General features: G+C 41.6%; 1 protein-coding gene across 1 annotated transcript in view; it reads right to left on the minus strand.

Moving 5' to 3' along the window:
* Positions 1–4,649: 4,649 nt before the first annotated feature.
* UXS1 (UDP-glucuronate decarboxylase 1) overlaps positions 4,650–14,507 on the minus strand; it is a 60,431-nt gene continuing 50,573 nt past the window's right edge. Inside the window, exons 12-15 of the mRNA XM_009911428.2 lie at positions 12,705–12,765; positions 10,305–10,362; positions 7,883–7,986; positions 4,650–5,847 (exon numbers count right to left, since the gene is read on the minus strand). Of these exons, the coding sequence (XP_009909730.1) occupies positions 5,716–5,847; positions 7,883–7,986; positions 10,305–10,362; positions 12,705–12,765 (355 nt within the window). The 3' untranslated portion in view covers positions 4,650–5,715. The remainder of the gene's footprint in view (positions 5,848–7,882; positions 7,987–10,304; positions 10,363–12,704; positions 12,766–14,507) is intronic.

The following is a 14,507-nucleotide window of genomic DNA, read 5'->3' on the forward strand; positions in this document are numbered from 1 at the left end:
CAAGTGACTAATTCCATTCCATGATGACTTGCTCAATGCTGAAAGTGAGGAAGAGGAACAAAGGGATGGGAGTTCTGCCCTCCATGGTAGTCACTGCTCAGAGACTGGCTGGGCATCAGGGAGATATTAAGTGTCCTTTGCATTACTTGGGTTTTAATTTTCTCCTTCACTTATCAGACTGCTCTTACCTCAATCCTCAAGTTTGCTGACATCTTGCTTTTCTTATTCTCTCCCTTGTCCTGTTGGGGTAGGGGGAGTGAATGGGTGCGTGGGTACCTGGCTGCTGGCTGGGGTCAACCCAGCTCTGAGTTGAGGGCACCTTCCTTCTTGCAGAGGGGTCCAGCTGATTTGAGGTGCAGCAGTTGCAATGATGTAATCACCGGATTAGACGAAAGGAGGAAAACTATTTAAAAATGTGTGTCAAATATGCAGAGTGCTTCAAACTACATTAACAAACTTAATTTCCTTTGATTATTTGTCCCAGAACAAACAAAACTGCACTCTCTCCCAGCTTGTCTATTCTGCTATGCAAACAGCACAGAGTGCTTCATATCATCATAATCCCCAGCCACCCCAGCTTTGACATGATGCAACCTCTGCACCAAGGCAGAGGAGCAGCCATTGTTCTTGTGCCTCCCTTACAGAGGAGGAACAGCTTGGCCATAGCTCGGTTCTTCAAGACCCAGTGTTAACACATTCCCCAGCTTGTGGGTGTCAGCCAGGCAAGCCCAGCAGACTGATGGGGCAGTCCTATCTCCTTCGTTGGTAATACTTGCCAGGTAACCTCAGTATCAAACCACAGAAGTACTAATGCCACACCCCTGTAGCGACTCTCATATACTCCCCTGAGTTTAGACAAAGATGACTCTCTCCAGATCCAGTGTCTTCATCTGCAGCTTTAAATATATATTTATTTTCTTATTTTGAGGCCTTCACTACCTTAAAGCTCCTACTTGTAAGTCACAGATGTTGGGGATGGGGATTTAGCACTTTTAACTCAGGTCCTTTCCCAGGTGAAAGGCGTAACTTCCTTGCTCAAAACAGCTTTATCTGCAGTGGACTGGACAAAAGCCAGATTGTTGTACATAAATCCATCCTATAGTACTCTGTGGCTTCATGATTTGGAACTTCCATCTGTTTCAGCCACAGCATGATCCCAGGAATTCAGAGGACCCCTGTCCTTGCTGAAGAGCATGTCAGAAACTAGGGAAAACAGCAAGATTAAACCCATTGTTGTTTGTTCCTGGCTGTAAATGGCAACAAGACAAGGTGGACAAAAAGTCATTTCCACATTTGCATATTATAGAATATGCAAGTGAGAGAAGGAAAGAGACTGGGAAAAGGAATAGAGAATGTGAGTCTGGTTTTTGCAAGAAATACGAATTATTTTAGCAAAACCTCCCTCCTGATATGGAATCGTATTCAGGAACCTCTTGCTATATGGAAGGAGCTGTGCTTTTCTTCACATGAACTGCTGTTGTTTCTGATCGCTTCAAGGCATCATCGAGTCCAACCTATCACCCAACACCATCTAATCAACTAAACCATGGCACCATGTGCCCCATCCAGTCTCTTCCTAAACACCTCCAGTGACAGTGACTCCACCACCTCCCTGGGCAGCCCATTCCAATGGCCAATCACTTTCTATGAAGAACTTCCTCCTAACCTCCAGCCTAAACCTCCCCTGGCGCAGCTTGAGACTGTGTCCTCTTGTTCTGGTGCTGGTTGCCTGGGAGACGAGACCAACATTCCTACTGATTTCAGCAAGGGGATGCATGGATGTTAGCAACATTGACCACACACTTTCCCTACTATTAACCAAGCATCTTCTTCCTGCGAACAGGCCTTCTCTGATCAGCATCTTAACAACCCTCAGGGACTTCTTGGCCCCAAGTAGCATTAAACCCGCTACTCATAAAGGCCTGTGGACTAGCTGACTCTGTCACACTAATCAAAGCTCTGTTTTGCCCTCTGTAATCTGTTATCTAAGGCTAATGAATTTATGCTATTATGTTTTGTGTCTTCCCTTCCCCCCCACCTCTTTCCCTCAACTTTGAAACTCAGTTCCAACGCCATACAACAAAAGTGGAAGTTTTTTCAAATCTATTGAAACAACAGGTGACCAAAAGGCATTCACAGATGCCCAGAGGACAGTGAGCTCACTGGCTACTAAACCCATCAGGTTCTATCTCGGTTAATAGAAGCTGCAAACATCCCAGACACAGGACTGTCAGATCATGATTTCCCCACAGACCAAAAAAAAATAATAATAATTCTAACCTAAAGCTAGACATGAGGCTTCTCCAGACTACACATTCACAGAACTGTTTCAAACAAATCAGGTTTGCAAGCCCCGCTGTAGCTTGTCTGTAGACCAGCAATGTGGTTTACAATGCTTCTGAGCACTGTACGTATAGAAATAAAGCAAAAGTACGCTATGTTTAAAAGAATAAAATTCAACTATGCACCTCACACTCTTAAGAACTTTCAGCAGCAAATGTGGTTGTCCTTATGAGGTTGAAGGAATCCACATCAGCGGATGCCTTGAACATCTCCCCTTCTAGAAGGCAGCACCAGCACAAAGCTGGCCAGTTCGGCAGAGACCTCTGCTACATTGCATATACCCTGCTGAGAGAGGACTACACCTAACAGCAGCTGAGCTGCCCATTCACGCAGATCAGTGTGAATGAATAGGCACCTCAGGTCTGCTCACGTTAAGTTTTACCTTGCCTGCCTGATCAGGTGACAGCAGAAAATCCCAACTGTCCAATGTCCTGGAAATAAATAATAGTAAAAAAGTAAATTTACAATACATTGTGTTCAGGCACGGAGATGAGAACACATCTTGGCTTCATTTACTCCCAAGTCCTGTTTCCAAGCTTTCAGTGATGTATTCTACCTCCCTCCATCAAAAATGGCTATTTTGGAGAGGCAGCAGCTGTTTCTCACCTGTGGCTCCCTGAAAACTTGATGCATCTCTCATGCCAAGATGTTTAACCCCAGACAGCAGAAAGCACCAATATGCAAAACCTCATCTGCCTTCTCAAGGACTCTGTTCAGACTAGACCAAATTTGAGATTACCCCAGGCCTTCAGTCTCAAGCACTAGCAGACTCTGTTTGAACACTCAAGATTCACACCTTTTGAATCAGCTAGAAGGCCTCTAACACAATGGGCAACAGCTGCCTCAGCTGCTGTTTCTGGAAGACACCATTTAGAAAGAATATGGGAACTGAATCAGAAACCTCTGAAGCAAAAACTAGAAACAGTACACAGAAAGTAGCAAATCAGCACAATCTGTCTCTCTGGCCCAGTGGGAGGCATGCCACATACTCACAGATGGGTTGTACTGGTACCAGCCATTTGCCCTCTCTCCAATTTTCTCCTTTTATGAAGCAGGTCAGGCTGTGAGGTAACCTAAAATGCTTTTAAATCCGTATGTGTACTATCCAAACATTCTGACTTCCTGAGGGAATTTATTTTTTTTCTTTTGGAAAATGCACATTTCATGCTAGCCTCCAGAAGCACGTTTGTTCCAGTACAGTTTGCATACTTTGCACTGCAGTCATTGGACTGAATGAAAACCAGCTCTGGAAGTCACAGCTGGCACCCACAGCTCCTATTTATTCTCTAAATGCTGGACCAGGCTTGCACCCTTGTGCGCTTCTCCACAGATGCTTTGGTTTCCAATGGCACAATCTGTATGAGCAGTAAAATCCAAGGAGAAAGAGCACCTTCCTCTATGTCTAGAGCTCAAGTGTTAAAACCACCGTGCTGGGAGATGATTAACAGTTCTCACCACAGAACTACTAAAATAGGGGGCACTACTTTCACATACATCCAGCTGTGGGTTCAAGTACAAAGAGAGGCTGTGCTTTGAGTGTTATCAGTAATGACAGGTCACAGGCACATTTGGAGTACTGCACACCATGGTGGCACTTCTTAGGCAATTTAGTATGAAATAAATGCCCTAGCAGTACCTAGAAAAAAAGCTTCAAACAAAAAGACCTCAAGCTGCTTTGCTGTGAAAAGATGGAGGCAATGTGTAATGCCTGAATTTGGCATCTGAGTCCAGACAGGAAAATGATCCTTGGCTCTCCATCTTAGCTGCATGGCAGATTTCCACTGGAAGAAAAACCTGCCTGTGTGAGCAGGGAAGAAACAGTGTTGTCTTAAAAGGATCACTGCAGACCTGGTCCAGGCAGGCCACACAAATGAACACAGCAGCCCCAGAACTGCTGGACTCCTGGGGAACTATACCAGACAGACTAGATGGGGCTCCCAAGCCTTGAAAGCATCATGAGGCTCTGGTGAATGGTACGCTCAGACAAGGTGGCCTACACACCATGGCTCTCACAATCTTCTCTTGGTCTGGGCATCAGGTCATTGCTACAGGTAACGCCCACTTCAACCATCCATCTAAAGATACTCAAAAGCTAATAAAACACCAAGCTTTAATGAGATAAAGTCAATTTATTTTGCTTTATGAGATATAGGATTTTTAATTTTGGGTGGCACTAAGCCACAATACCTTTTAAAAACTTTGTCAATATCCCTTCCTGGGTATTTAGTGTTAAGTATTAAAAAATAAAGGGGAACTACTAAAAATGAAAGGCAATGGTTTTTATGTCTGTTTGGGGTAGTTTGTTGGGGTTTTTTTATACGACAGACATCATCATCAAAGCTGAAAGTGTTTACTGGCAATACAATAACTGCTTGAAACAGGAACATTTCCTCCATTAGGGAGGCTACACTTTGAGAATATCTTGTACTCCAGCATCAACTATATCAACCATCTCAACTGGAATAAATCCTGATGGTTTTGTCCAGTCTATTTCAACAGACATTCTGCAACCTGTAATTTATCTCTTAAGAGACAAGCAGTGAAAAATCAACGTTATTAACTGTGAGTCAATTATTTACAGACTATTACTTTCTAATTAACACACCATAAATGCACAGATGTTTAAAGCCAGAGAAGTGCCCACAGTAAAACCCTGAAATTAGTAAATAGAAGTTTCAATATTTTATTAAAATAGCATATTCAACCACTGTAACCAATAATACATTAACTTTATTCCCAGAGTATGCACAACACAGTAGTGATTCAAAATATCCTTATCCATGGTAATCAATGAAAATATCTCCAATTCAAGTGTACAACTAAAACTAAACCTTTGGAAAAAAATCTCTCCTTTAAAGAATACATAAAGCTCTCATACAGAATTCTCTCAAACTCCTCAATGCTTAGATGTCAGTATCTGTCACCTGACAACACCACTAGCTTTCTCTTATGCATAGTAGAACATACCATATTTTATAGTTCCCATTTATAAATAAATTGGCATTTTCCACCCCATTTGTGTTTATCTTCAGCTTCACAAAGAAACCAGTAAATAAAACTGTCAAGGACAGTCACAACAAAATGATCTCACAGCAAGATATAAAACTTGAAGATACTAAAAGATGCTTCTACTCTATTTTACATAAAAAGACAGATTTAAAAAGTGCAAGGCAAGATTTGCAGGGGAAGGGGAATAATGGTTTGTTATTTTTAGGCACATCCACTTCTTTAAAGCAAGCTTCAGAATGAAATTCCAGTTTGTTCTTCATGATACCTGTTTCAAAGTCTCTCCCAAAACAAAACAAAACAAACAAACAAAAAATCACATCTGTCAAATGTCAAGCAAGGAATTTCCTGTCCAACTAACAGTCTTCAGTTATGTCTTGTTCTTCCTTTTTTCATCCTTGCAGGTTTTGGTTTGGGGATATACTGATTGTTTGCCTGATATTCAAGTTCTTTACGGAAGTAATGAATTGCTTTATTCAAACCTTCTTCCAGTGGGACCTGTTCCCAAAAGTGAAGAGAGAATAATTTCACTCTAAGTTCACAACAGTTATCTTTTTTCATACAGCTATCAAATGACTGCTGGGAAGCTTCACTCACAGCCAATAGAAGTATTAACAGCACCACATACTGGTTACATCTCTGCACTGCTAATGCATGTTAGCTTTTAAACACAACACACACATTTCTGATGTGCCCAGCCAAAACCACAACAAATTGTAATCTCATCGGATGGTTATGATCCGTCTGTTCAGTGTCAGAACACTTACATAATTCTACTTTTGATTCATAATGCATTGGAAGAGATAAGCACACAGAAATCTAAGCCCCTTCTGTTTTACTGATTAAAGATCCTCTTTTGCAGAATCTCATGGAATGCTATCACAGAAAGGTATGAAGGTGGTGGGGTTTTCTTTTAGTTTTTATTTATTTCTTCAGAGCTCCACTGATACACAGAAAAAGGGATACAAATTATCATCCAGTATCTTCAGTTGGTATTTTTAGATCCTATACAAGTAATTGTTATTTTTTTTGGTATTCTGTGCCTGTATTTAAACACTCTAACTTGTAGACAGAACAACAGACATACAGCCTGCTCTTCCCAGAAGCCATCTGCTCAGATACGCTTGCTGACACCACCATCAACACAAGAGGATAAAAGAGCAGCACAAAACCTAATCACCTTGATGTACCAACACTGCGTTGTCCTTCAGAGTAAGTTTTGGTACTGACTGTGCTGAACACAAAAGGTCAGAAGTATAAAAGGTAACTGTTGTAAACCTTTTGTGATTGTAACACTTGCCATAGTTCCTGTGCTTTCAGACACAGTCTATTAATATCTGGTGCCTCTGTGAATCCTTCCAGAGGGATTTGGAGCTTCCTTTTTCTATTAATAGGCTTGCATTTACTAGATAGGTTCACATGCTTCCTGGAAAAAAATTGGTCTGCAAATCTAAAAAATCCTGCAAGCCACTGTGCTAGCTAGAATGCAGAGCAGGCTAAGAAAGTCACAACCTTTCTGGGCATTAAGTAGACCTTACCTCCCTGAATCAAGCAGCTTTTACTAGCTATGCCTGGTTACACATTTCCACAGACAACTTTATCAAAAAGGTTAAGGAAGCAAAAAACAGCAAGCATGGGCATTTTGCATTTCCTGTGCAACTGCTGTGCAGAACAACCACAATCTTGACATTGCCTCAGACGGCTGGAAACTAAGCTTTAGAGGTGGACAGACATTACTGTGGGTTTGTGGGTGGTGAAATGTGAGACAAACCCTGAACACATTTCAAGCTTATCTCTACCCACACACCCATAGACCATAACTCACCAGAATATGAAATAAAATAAAGCTGAAATAAATAAATAATAATAATAAGCAACCCCAAATCTGGTTGGCTTCTCTTTCACCTGAGTTTAATGTACTTCCCTTTAAACAAACTGAAAACTGGAACACTTTTCTAGTGCTCATACTACACCATGTTACTCCAACCAAATTTTTTGGTTACAGTGATGCCACAGAGCACCATAAAAATAGACTTCAAAAATTTTCTAAAAATATTTTAAGAAAATCAAAGCAAAGTTTTCTCTTCCATAATCTGTGTTACCAGAGTAAAACAGGAAGGAGGACTGCAGCAACCCTTATTAGCACCCATAACTACGTGCCACGCATTTCAAAGGGTTCATTGGGCTTACAGAAAGGTAAAAACATCTTAGTATGCAAGTGAACTAAGTTAAAATGCCTATCCTAAAAACGTGGTTGGGTTCTGTTTCTTTGGGTTGGTTTTGGTTTTTTTCCTACTTAAGTTAGGAATGCTAACATGCTCTTCTGCATGGTACAGGCCACACAGTCTCATCCAGCACTTCCTGAATCATAAGCTACAACAATATACAAGACACAGTCTTTTAAACAGCAGTCCTGAAGCTTATACTAAGCAGATACTCTGAGAAGGAAAACAAATCATTATCGTGTGGTCCTCCCTTACCCCCTTCTGCCTCCCCAAGTTTTCACACACAACGGCAATACAGCTGTACATACCACAGGTTCCCAGCCAAGCAATAACTTGGCTTTTCTGATGTCAGGTTTTCGTTTCTGAGGGTCATCCTGTGCTTCTGAGAGAAACTGGATTTCACTCCCACTCCCTATTAAACAAGAAACTGAGCATTATCATCCACAATTCACTATGCTTTGCATTTACATCTTCCATACCTATTGGACCGTTAAGGCTTTCTGTTTCATAATTCTACCACTGAAATGCTTTCCATAAACAGCTACACTGCAGGCAACACCTGGGTGAACCAGCTGTCCCAAAGCAACACGGACTCTCACAAAGCATTTCACAAAGCTTTCAGCATGGATTCACAAAAAAGAAGCTAGGTTTGACCAGTCTAATAACCTGCTACAATGAAATGACCACTTTAGTAGCCAAGACCAGAGCAGTGGATAACATCTACCTTGTCATCAATGAGGCTTTTGACACTGTCTCCTATAACAACCTTATTGAGGGCTGGATGAATAAACACTGAGGAGGATTGAAAACTGGCTGGGCCCAGAGGGTGGTGACCCAGCTGAAGGCTGACAACTAGTGATCCCAAGGGTCAATACTGAGCTGCTGATACACCAGAGAGTTGTGCTGTAATCCAGACAGACCCCAAGAAAGGAAGCAGGAGGCTTGTGAGAACTTCATGAAGTTCAATACGAAGCTCAAAGTCCTGCACATGGGGAGCGACAACTCCAAGGCACTGGTATGTGCTGGGGGACAACCAGCTGGACAGCAGCTTAGCAGGAAAGGGACCAGGGGGTCCCAATAGACAGCAAGTTTAATATGAGCCAGTGATGGGCCCTTGCCACAAAGAAGGCAAAAGATATCCTGGGATGCATTAGGAGGAGTGCTGCCAACAGGTCAAGAGAGGTGAGCTTCCTACTCTACTCAGCACTGATGAAATACATCTGGAGTACTGGATCCACATCTGGGCTCCCTAGTACAAGAGAGAGATGGTCATACTGAAGAGAGTATACAATGAATGGCTCCTAAGACTATTGAAGGGACTGAAGTATCTTTCCTATGAGGACAGGCTAGGAATGTTGGGACTGTTCAGCCTAGGGAGACGTTATGTATCTGTATAAATATCTGATAGGGGAGTAAAGAAGAGGGTGCCAAGCTCTTTTCAGTGGTGTCCAGTGACAAGACCAGTGGCAGTCGGCCTCTGAAACACAGGAGGTTCCTTCTGACCATCAAGAAATGCTGATTTACTCTGAGGGTGACCCAGCACTGGCATAGATTGCCAGTGAGACTCTAGAGTCTCCATCCTTGGAGATACTAAAAAGCAACCTGGACATGGTCCTGTGCGACTGCCAGCAGTAGAAGGGTTGGACCAAATGACCTCCAGAGGTGCCTGTCAACCTCAACCAGCCTGTGATTCTGTTAGTGCTTTGCATTGTAAAAGGGCTTCACTTGCTCTTTGCCCAGACTCTCCAGTCTGATTTGAATAGACAACACAGAACTTGCCTTTCTTCATGACAACACACAGAAACCGAACAATTTCTCACACCAAATCTAGCAAATGGTTTATATGTCATGCTACTGTGGGATTTTATGTAAAACCATACTGCCTATTTGTGAAGACTGAAACAGATCCATTTGTGAGCAGACAAATGGAGGTAACAATTATTATAGGTGCCTGGTAAGTTTGGTGGTATGATTTTCACTTTCCTTCCCTGATCTCCGGATTCATAGAAGTTTTCCAGAGGGAACAGTCCTCTACCAGTAACATCACATGCATCAGCTTCTGTACTGTATGTTTGAACTTGTCTTTTTCAGACTCTTCAGAAGGACTTCTGGAACCTATAGACTAAAATTCCTTAGCTAATGGCATCAGTATGTTTCATGTCATTAGGAAGTCACAGTAGAAGACCAAGCACAGACCTTTGCTTCCATCCTTGAGTACTCTGATTTGCTACAGGTATCAGAGCAAGAATGAAGAGAAAGTCACTGTGTTTTCCTCCCAGTCACATACAAGGGAAGTGCAGAAAGCCCTTGCAAGAGTCACTGGTAGATCAATGAAAAGTATAGAAAGACTCCACCACAGCAGGAGGTTTTTAATGGTAGCTGGAGGAGAACAGTGTGAAAAACCAGCTGTTTTCTCTCAGGTGTTTTACATTTCATTTACACATTGCCCTCGTGCCAAAACAAATTTAAAAATGCATAAATGTCATGCAAAATAATAAGTACAGATTGCACAGATATTCATTCCACTGTTCATGCAGTATTTTACTTGTAATTGAGAGCATTTGGATTATCTTATTAATATTTAATTATATGACCAGGATACAATTAAATGTCTTTGATAAAGTTACAAATAAATCCAAAGACCTATTAAATTATCCATATATTGCACACACCAATTAAGTAATAATCAGTATTACAGCAGTTTTATTATGAATTACTTATCATACTCACCAACAAGTTTTTTGATTAACTGGGCAAATTCTAAGATAGTGTGCTCTTCTGGGTTTCCCTAGAAATAGGAGGGATATTCATTACAATAACAATTAAATACCTAATGACATGCTAGCTTTCTGACATGAGATGTTTCTAACAGGGTCATGTTAAACTCTTTCTGACAAAACTAAACATTACACCTTATTCCTGCTTTGATGAAAAAACAAAAGATCTTTGAGAAGCTCCATACTCATCAGGAAAGTCTCCTGCCATTACATTTGCCTTGGTAGTTCAATGGGGCCCAAAAAATCAGTCTGCAGAGAACAGGGTAATAAACCTCAAGCACAGTAAAGGCATATGCAATTCAGCGGGCCGCATAACCACATCATCAGTTTGAAATCCGGATTCAAGGACTCTGATGAGTTGAGGAGAGAGGATGTAACAAAGTAGTATACAATATTCTCAGTTCATCCAAAATTAGGGAAGAAAACGAATTTTAGCAGCAAATAATTACTTCTGCCTTTATGAGGGTTTACATATCAATATGCATAAGGGCTAGTTTCTTTCCTATAAAATAATCCTTTTCTTAACGTTTTCTTTTTAACAAAACCTGCATGTGAACTCCTGATCAACATTTCGTAACGAAATGCTGAAGGCTTCCTGTGAGCACTAGCTCACCTTCTGTTGCAGGGTGCTCCAAACCTCTCTTCACCCCACAAAGGTACGAAATTGCCTTCCCCTCCTGCTGTGGGACAGGTAAAAAGGTGCCCACACTTCCTGCTGGGAGCTGAGGTCCCGCACATGTATTCACCCGTGGGAGAAGCCTGCGCTGGGATTTGGAATTGTGATTGGCTGGGTTCTTCGTGCCTAGTATAATTTGGCACTGGACACATCGTCTAGGAAAATCTTAAAAGCAGTCTGGGCTCTCATTTTGGGATCATTCTCGGTGCTCATTTTGGACTTGCTCTGCTTTCAGTCTGGATTTGTGGCAAAATTAGAGAGATCATCACTTAGACCTGGCTGCTCCCCAGATCTGCTCCCTGCCTGCTGCTGGAGTGACCCAGCCCGCTGTAAAACTGCGGCTGGTGGCTGGAACAGGCTGGTAGTGTGGCTTCTCCTGCATTGCTCAGACAGTGCTGCTACATGAGTTTGCCTCATGGGAGCTGTGTCTGAGGACACTTTAGTTTCAGTGGGTCCCTTTTTTCCCTTTGGATTTGTGCCGCATTATCCACACATTGGATTATAAACTTGCAGTTCTGGAGCTTGCCACGGAAGACAGACCCTAGGGACCATCTCCAAATTCCTGCTCTCTCCTCTGAGTAAAACCGGCATTCTCAGCTTTTCCCTAGGGTCCTGGATTGCCTCTGGTTTTATAAGTGGGGCAAAGCTATTTTGTGGCTTAGCCTTTTCCATTTTCTGAATTCTCTAAATTGTGTTAAACTTGCCCATAAGCATCTTTGTAGAATTCATGACTGAGTAGAACCTGTAAACAAATGTAATCAGTTTTGTATATAATTTTGGGGTGGGGTTTTGAGGAAATTAAAGATAACTATATTTTTGTAATTCCTGCCTCATTTATTTAATCCCAAAACACCTTCATCAGAATCAGTTCCCTCCATTCCCTACCTTATGGAAAAATCTATTTTTATTACATCTTGTTTGTCCTACCGCTGAACACTGAGGGACATGCAGATTTAAATACTGAGTTTTCTGGAGACAAAATATATGATGATGTTTTAAAATATCAGCATTTGGATAGAAACATAGAAATTAATTCATGGCCACAGTAAAAAAGGGAAATTCTAGTGAACAACTGCCCTGCAGAGTTCAACATCTGATTTGTCAGAAGTTGGCATATGCAGAAATGACCTGGCACATGCACTCTTTTCCTGTTCTTATATCCACTGCTGACAACAAGCTGACAACCAATGGGACAGAACAAAAATCTTTTGAGTGTAAGTGCTAACTTCTAAGTAGCCTTAATCAAGATAAAAAACTTATTCCATCAGTTATTATCTCACTTTCCTCTAGTCAAAGCTAGTATGAAGCAAGTATTCCTTCAGTGTTTTTTTCATTAAAACCAGACTAGTCATTTCCTTGGTGTGATTTGTGTTCCCACTCAATTGTTTTTTTTTCTTCCCCCCCCCCATTCTAATTACATAGATCTTTTTACTAAACCAAATGAAAAACACCAGAAAATTCATTCTGTTTTTGGAATTATGTGATCTCAATGCCTCGGGGCTTAATATTCCTATGTATAAAGAAAATAACATGGAAGACTACATTATTCATCATGGGAAGAGGTGGGTTGTTTGCTGAGTTTCTTTCTTCTACAAATCAGCATCAGTGATGAGGAGGAAAACAGGTGCCATTGCCCACTGCAAACTAAACACAGTAGAGCAAAGTTCTGATACTCACCAAGTTGACAGGACTGCTGACGTTGCTGTTCATCAATGCCACCAATCCATTCACGAGATCACTACAAAGAAAAGAACAGATTGAGGCAATTTCCACTCCCCTGTAAGCAGTACTTTTGTCTAAAAAAGAATTGCCTCCTTAGAGCTCGAGTAAAGCAGATCAGGTAACCAAGGAATACTGAAATCTGATTTACAGTGTATACTTCAATGGATGCACGTTTTCTCAGCTGTTTGTTACACAGTCTACATTTTAAGATACACTGAACTGGAAGTTATTTTGGAAGAGTAATTATCTTTGGGATACCTTGGCTTACTGAAGTGTATCAAAGAATATAAAAAACCAGTCAAGTTACTAAAAAACAATTAATATTTCCTCTTCCCTCCAGTACCCAAGCATACTTAGCGGCCTATTTCTAACGTTCACAACAACAGAGTAGGTTGTAATACAGAGGCACAGGACACCACCACCTGGCTCTGCAGTCTGAATTGCTTTCTTGCTTTCAGAAAATCTTAAACCAAGTTTGTTAAAAATCAGTATTTTGGTCTCCCCAGCAAAATAACCCAATGTTATCAGTAACAATCTTAGCAGCTTGCCACTGGACATGCAAATCCAGATGCCTTTCATTATGACTTACAACCATTAGGTAAGAAGTGGCTACTTTGAACTGATGGGGTATCCATAATGTCTGTAAATTGCTGTTATTCATAGAATCATAGAATGCTAAGGGTTGGAAGGGACCTCAAGAGATCATTGAATCCAATCCCTCTGCAAAGCAGGACCGCTTAGGGCAGGTCACACAGGAATGTGTCTCGGCAGGTTTTGAAGATCTCCAGAGAGTGAGACTTTACAACTCTCTGGGCAGCCTGTTCCAGTGCTCCAACACCCTCACTGTAAAGCATTTTTCTCTCGTGTTAAGGTGGTATTTCCTGTGATTGAGCTTCCATTCATTGCGCTTCATCACTGGCTAGCACTGAAAAGAGACTGGTTCCAACCTCCTGACAGTCATCCTTCAGGTATCTGCAGACATTAATAAGGTCTCCTCAGCCTTCTCTTCTCCAGACCAAACAGCACCCGGTCTCTCAGTCTTACCTCATAAGAGAGGACTGTCTTTTACTTATCCTTATAGCCCTTATTACTTTTAGCAGAGGTAGAGAACATTTCCAACTGGAGAATGATTAAAAAAACCCAGAAGACTGACATGGAAGTTCAGCTAGCATGACAGAACAAAAGATTCTAAAGAACAGATACACTTTTTCATTGAGAAAATAACATTCTGGCACTGCTTACACTGCAAACATTAACTACAGCAATACACCCTTCAAAGCAGTTCCTTCCCCTAGATGCATAGATGTACAGCAGATGTGCTGACCACGTCATGGCCAAAGACACACGGTGGCAGCATTGCATTAAAATGCAGGGAGTGACAAACTGCTCAACATTACAAACTCACCTGCCTGCTAGCTGCTGTCCCTTGAAGGGAAGAATACATTAATATGTCAATATTCAACTAATTTTTGTTTGTTTGTTTCTGTTTTGGAACTTTTAAAAGCTTCACTGTCTCCCTTCTGAAATTAAGGCTGGCCTAAGGATGGACAGAATTTCTTTTGCTAAAATGCAAATGTATGCAAAGTTTACAGTATCACAGTATCACAGTATAACCAAGGTTGGAAGAGACCCCAAGGATCATCAAGTCCAACCTGTCCCAACAGACCTCACAACTAGACCATGGCACCAAGTGCCACGTCCAATCTCCCCTTGAACACCTCCAGGGACGGTGACTCCACCACCTCCCTGGGCAGCACA

Source organism: Dryobates pubescens, chromosome 7, assembly GCF_014839835.1.
Source record: "Dryobates pubescens isolate bDryPub1 chromosome 7, bDryPub1.pri, whole genome shotgun sequence".
In the NCBI taxonomy this organism is placed as follows: Eukaryota; Metazoa; Chordata; class Aves; order Piciformes; family Picidae; genus Dryobates; species Dryobates pubescens.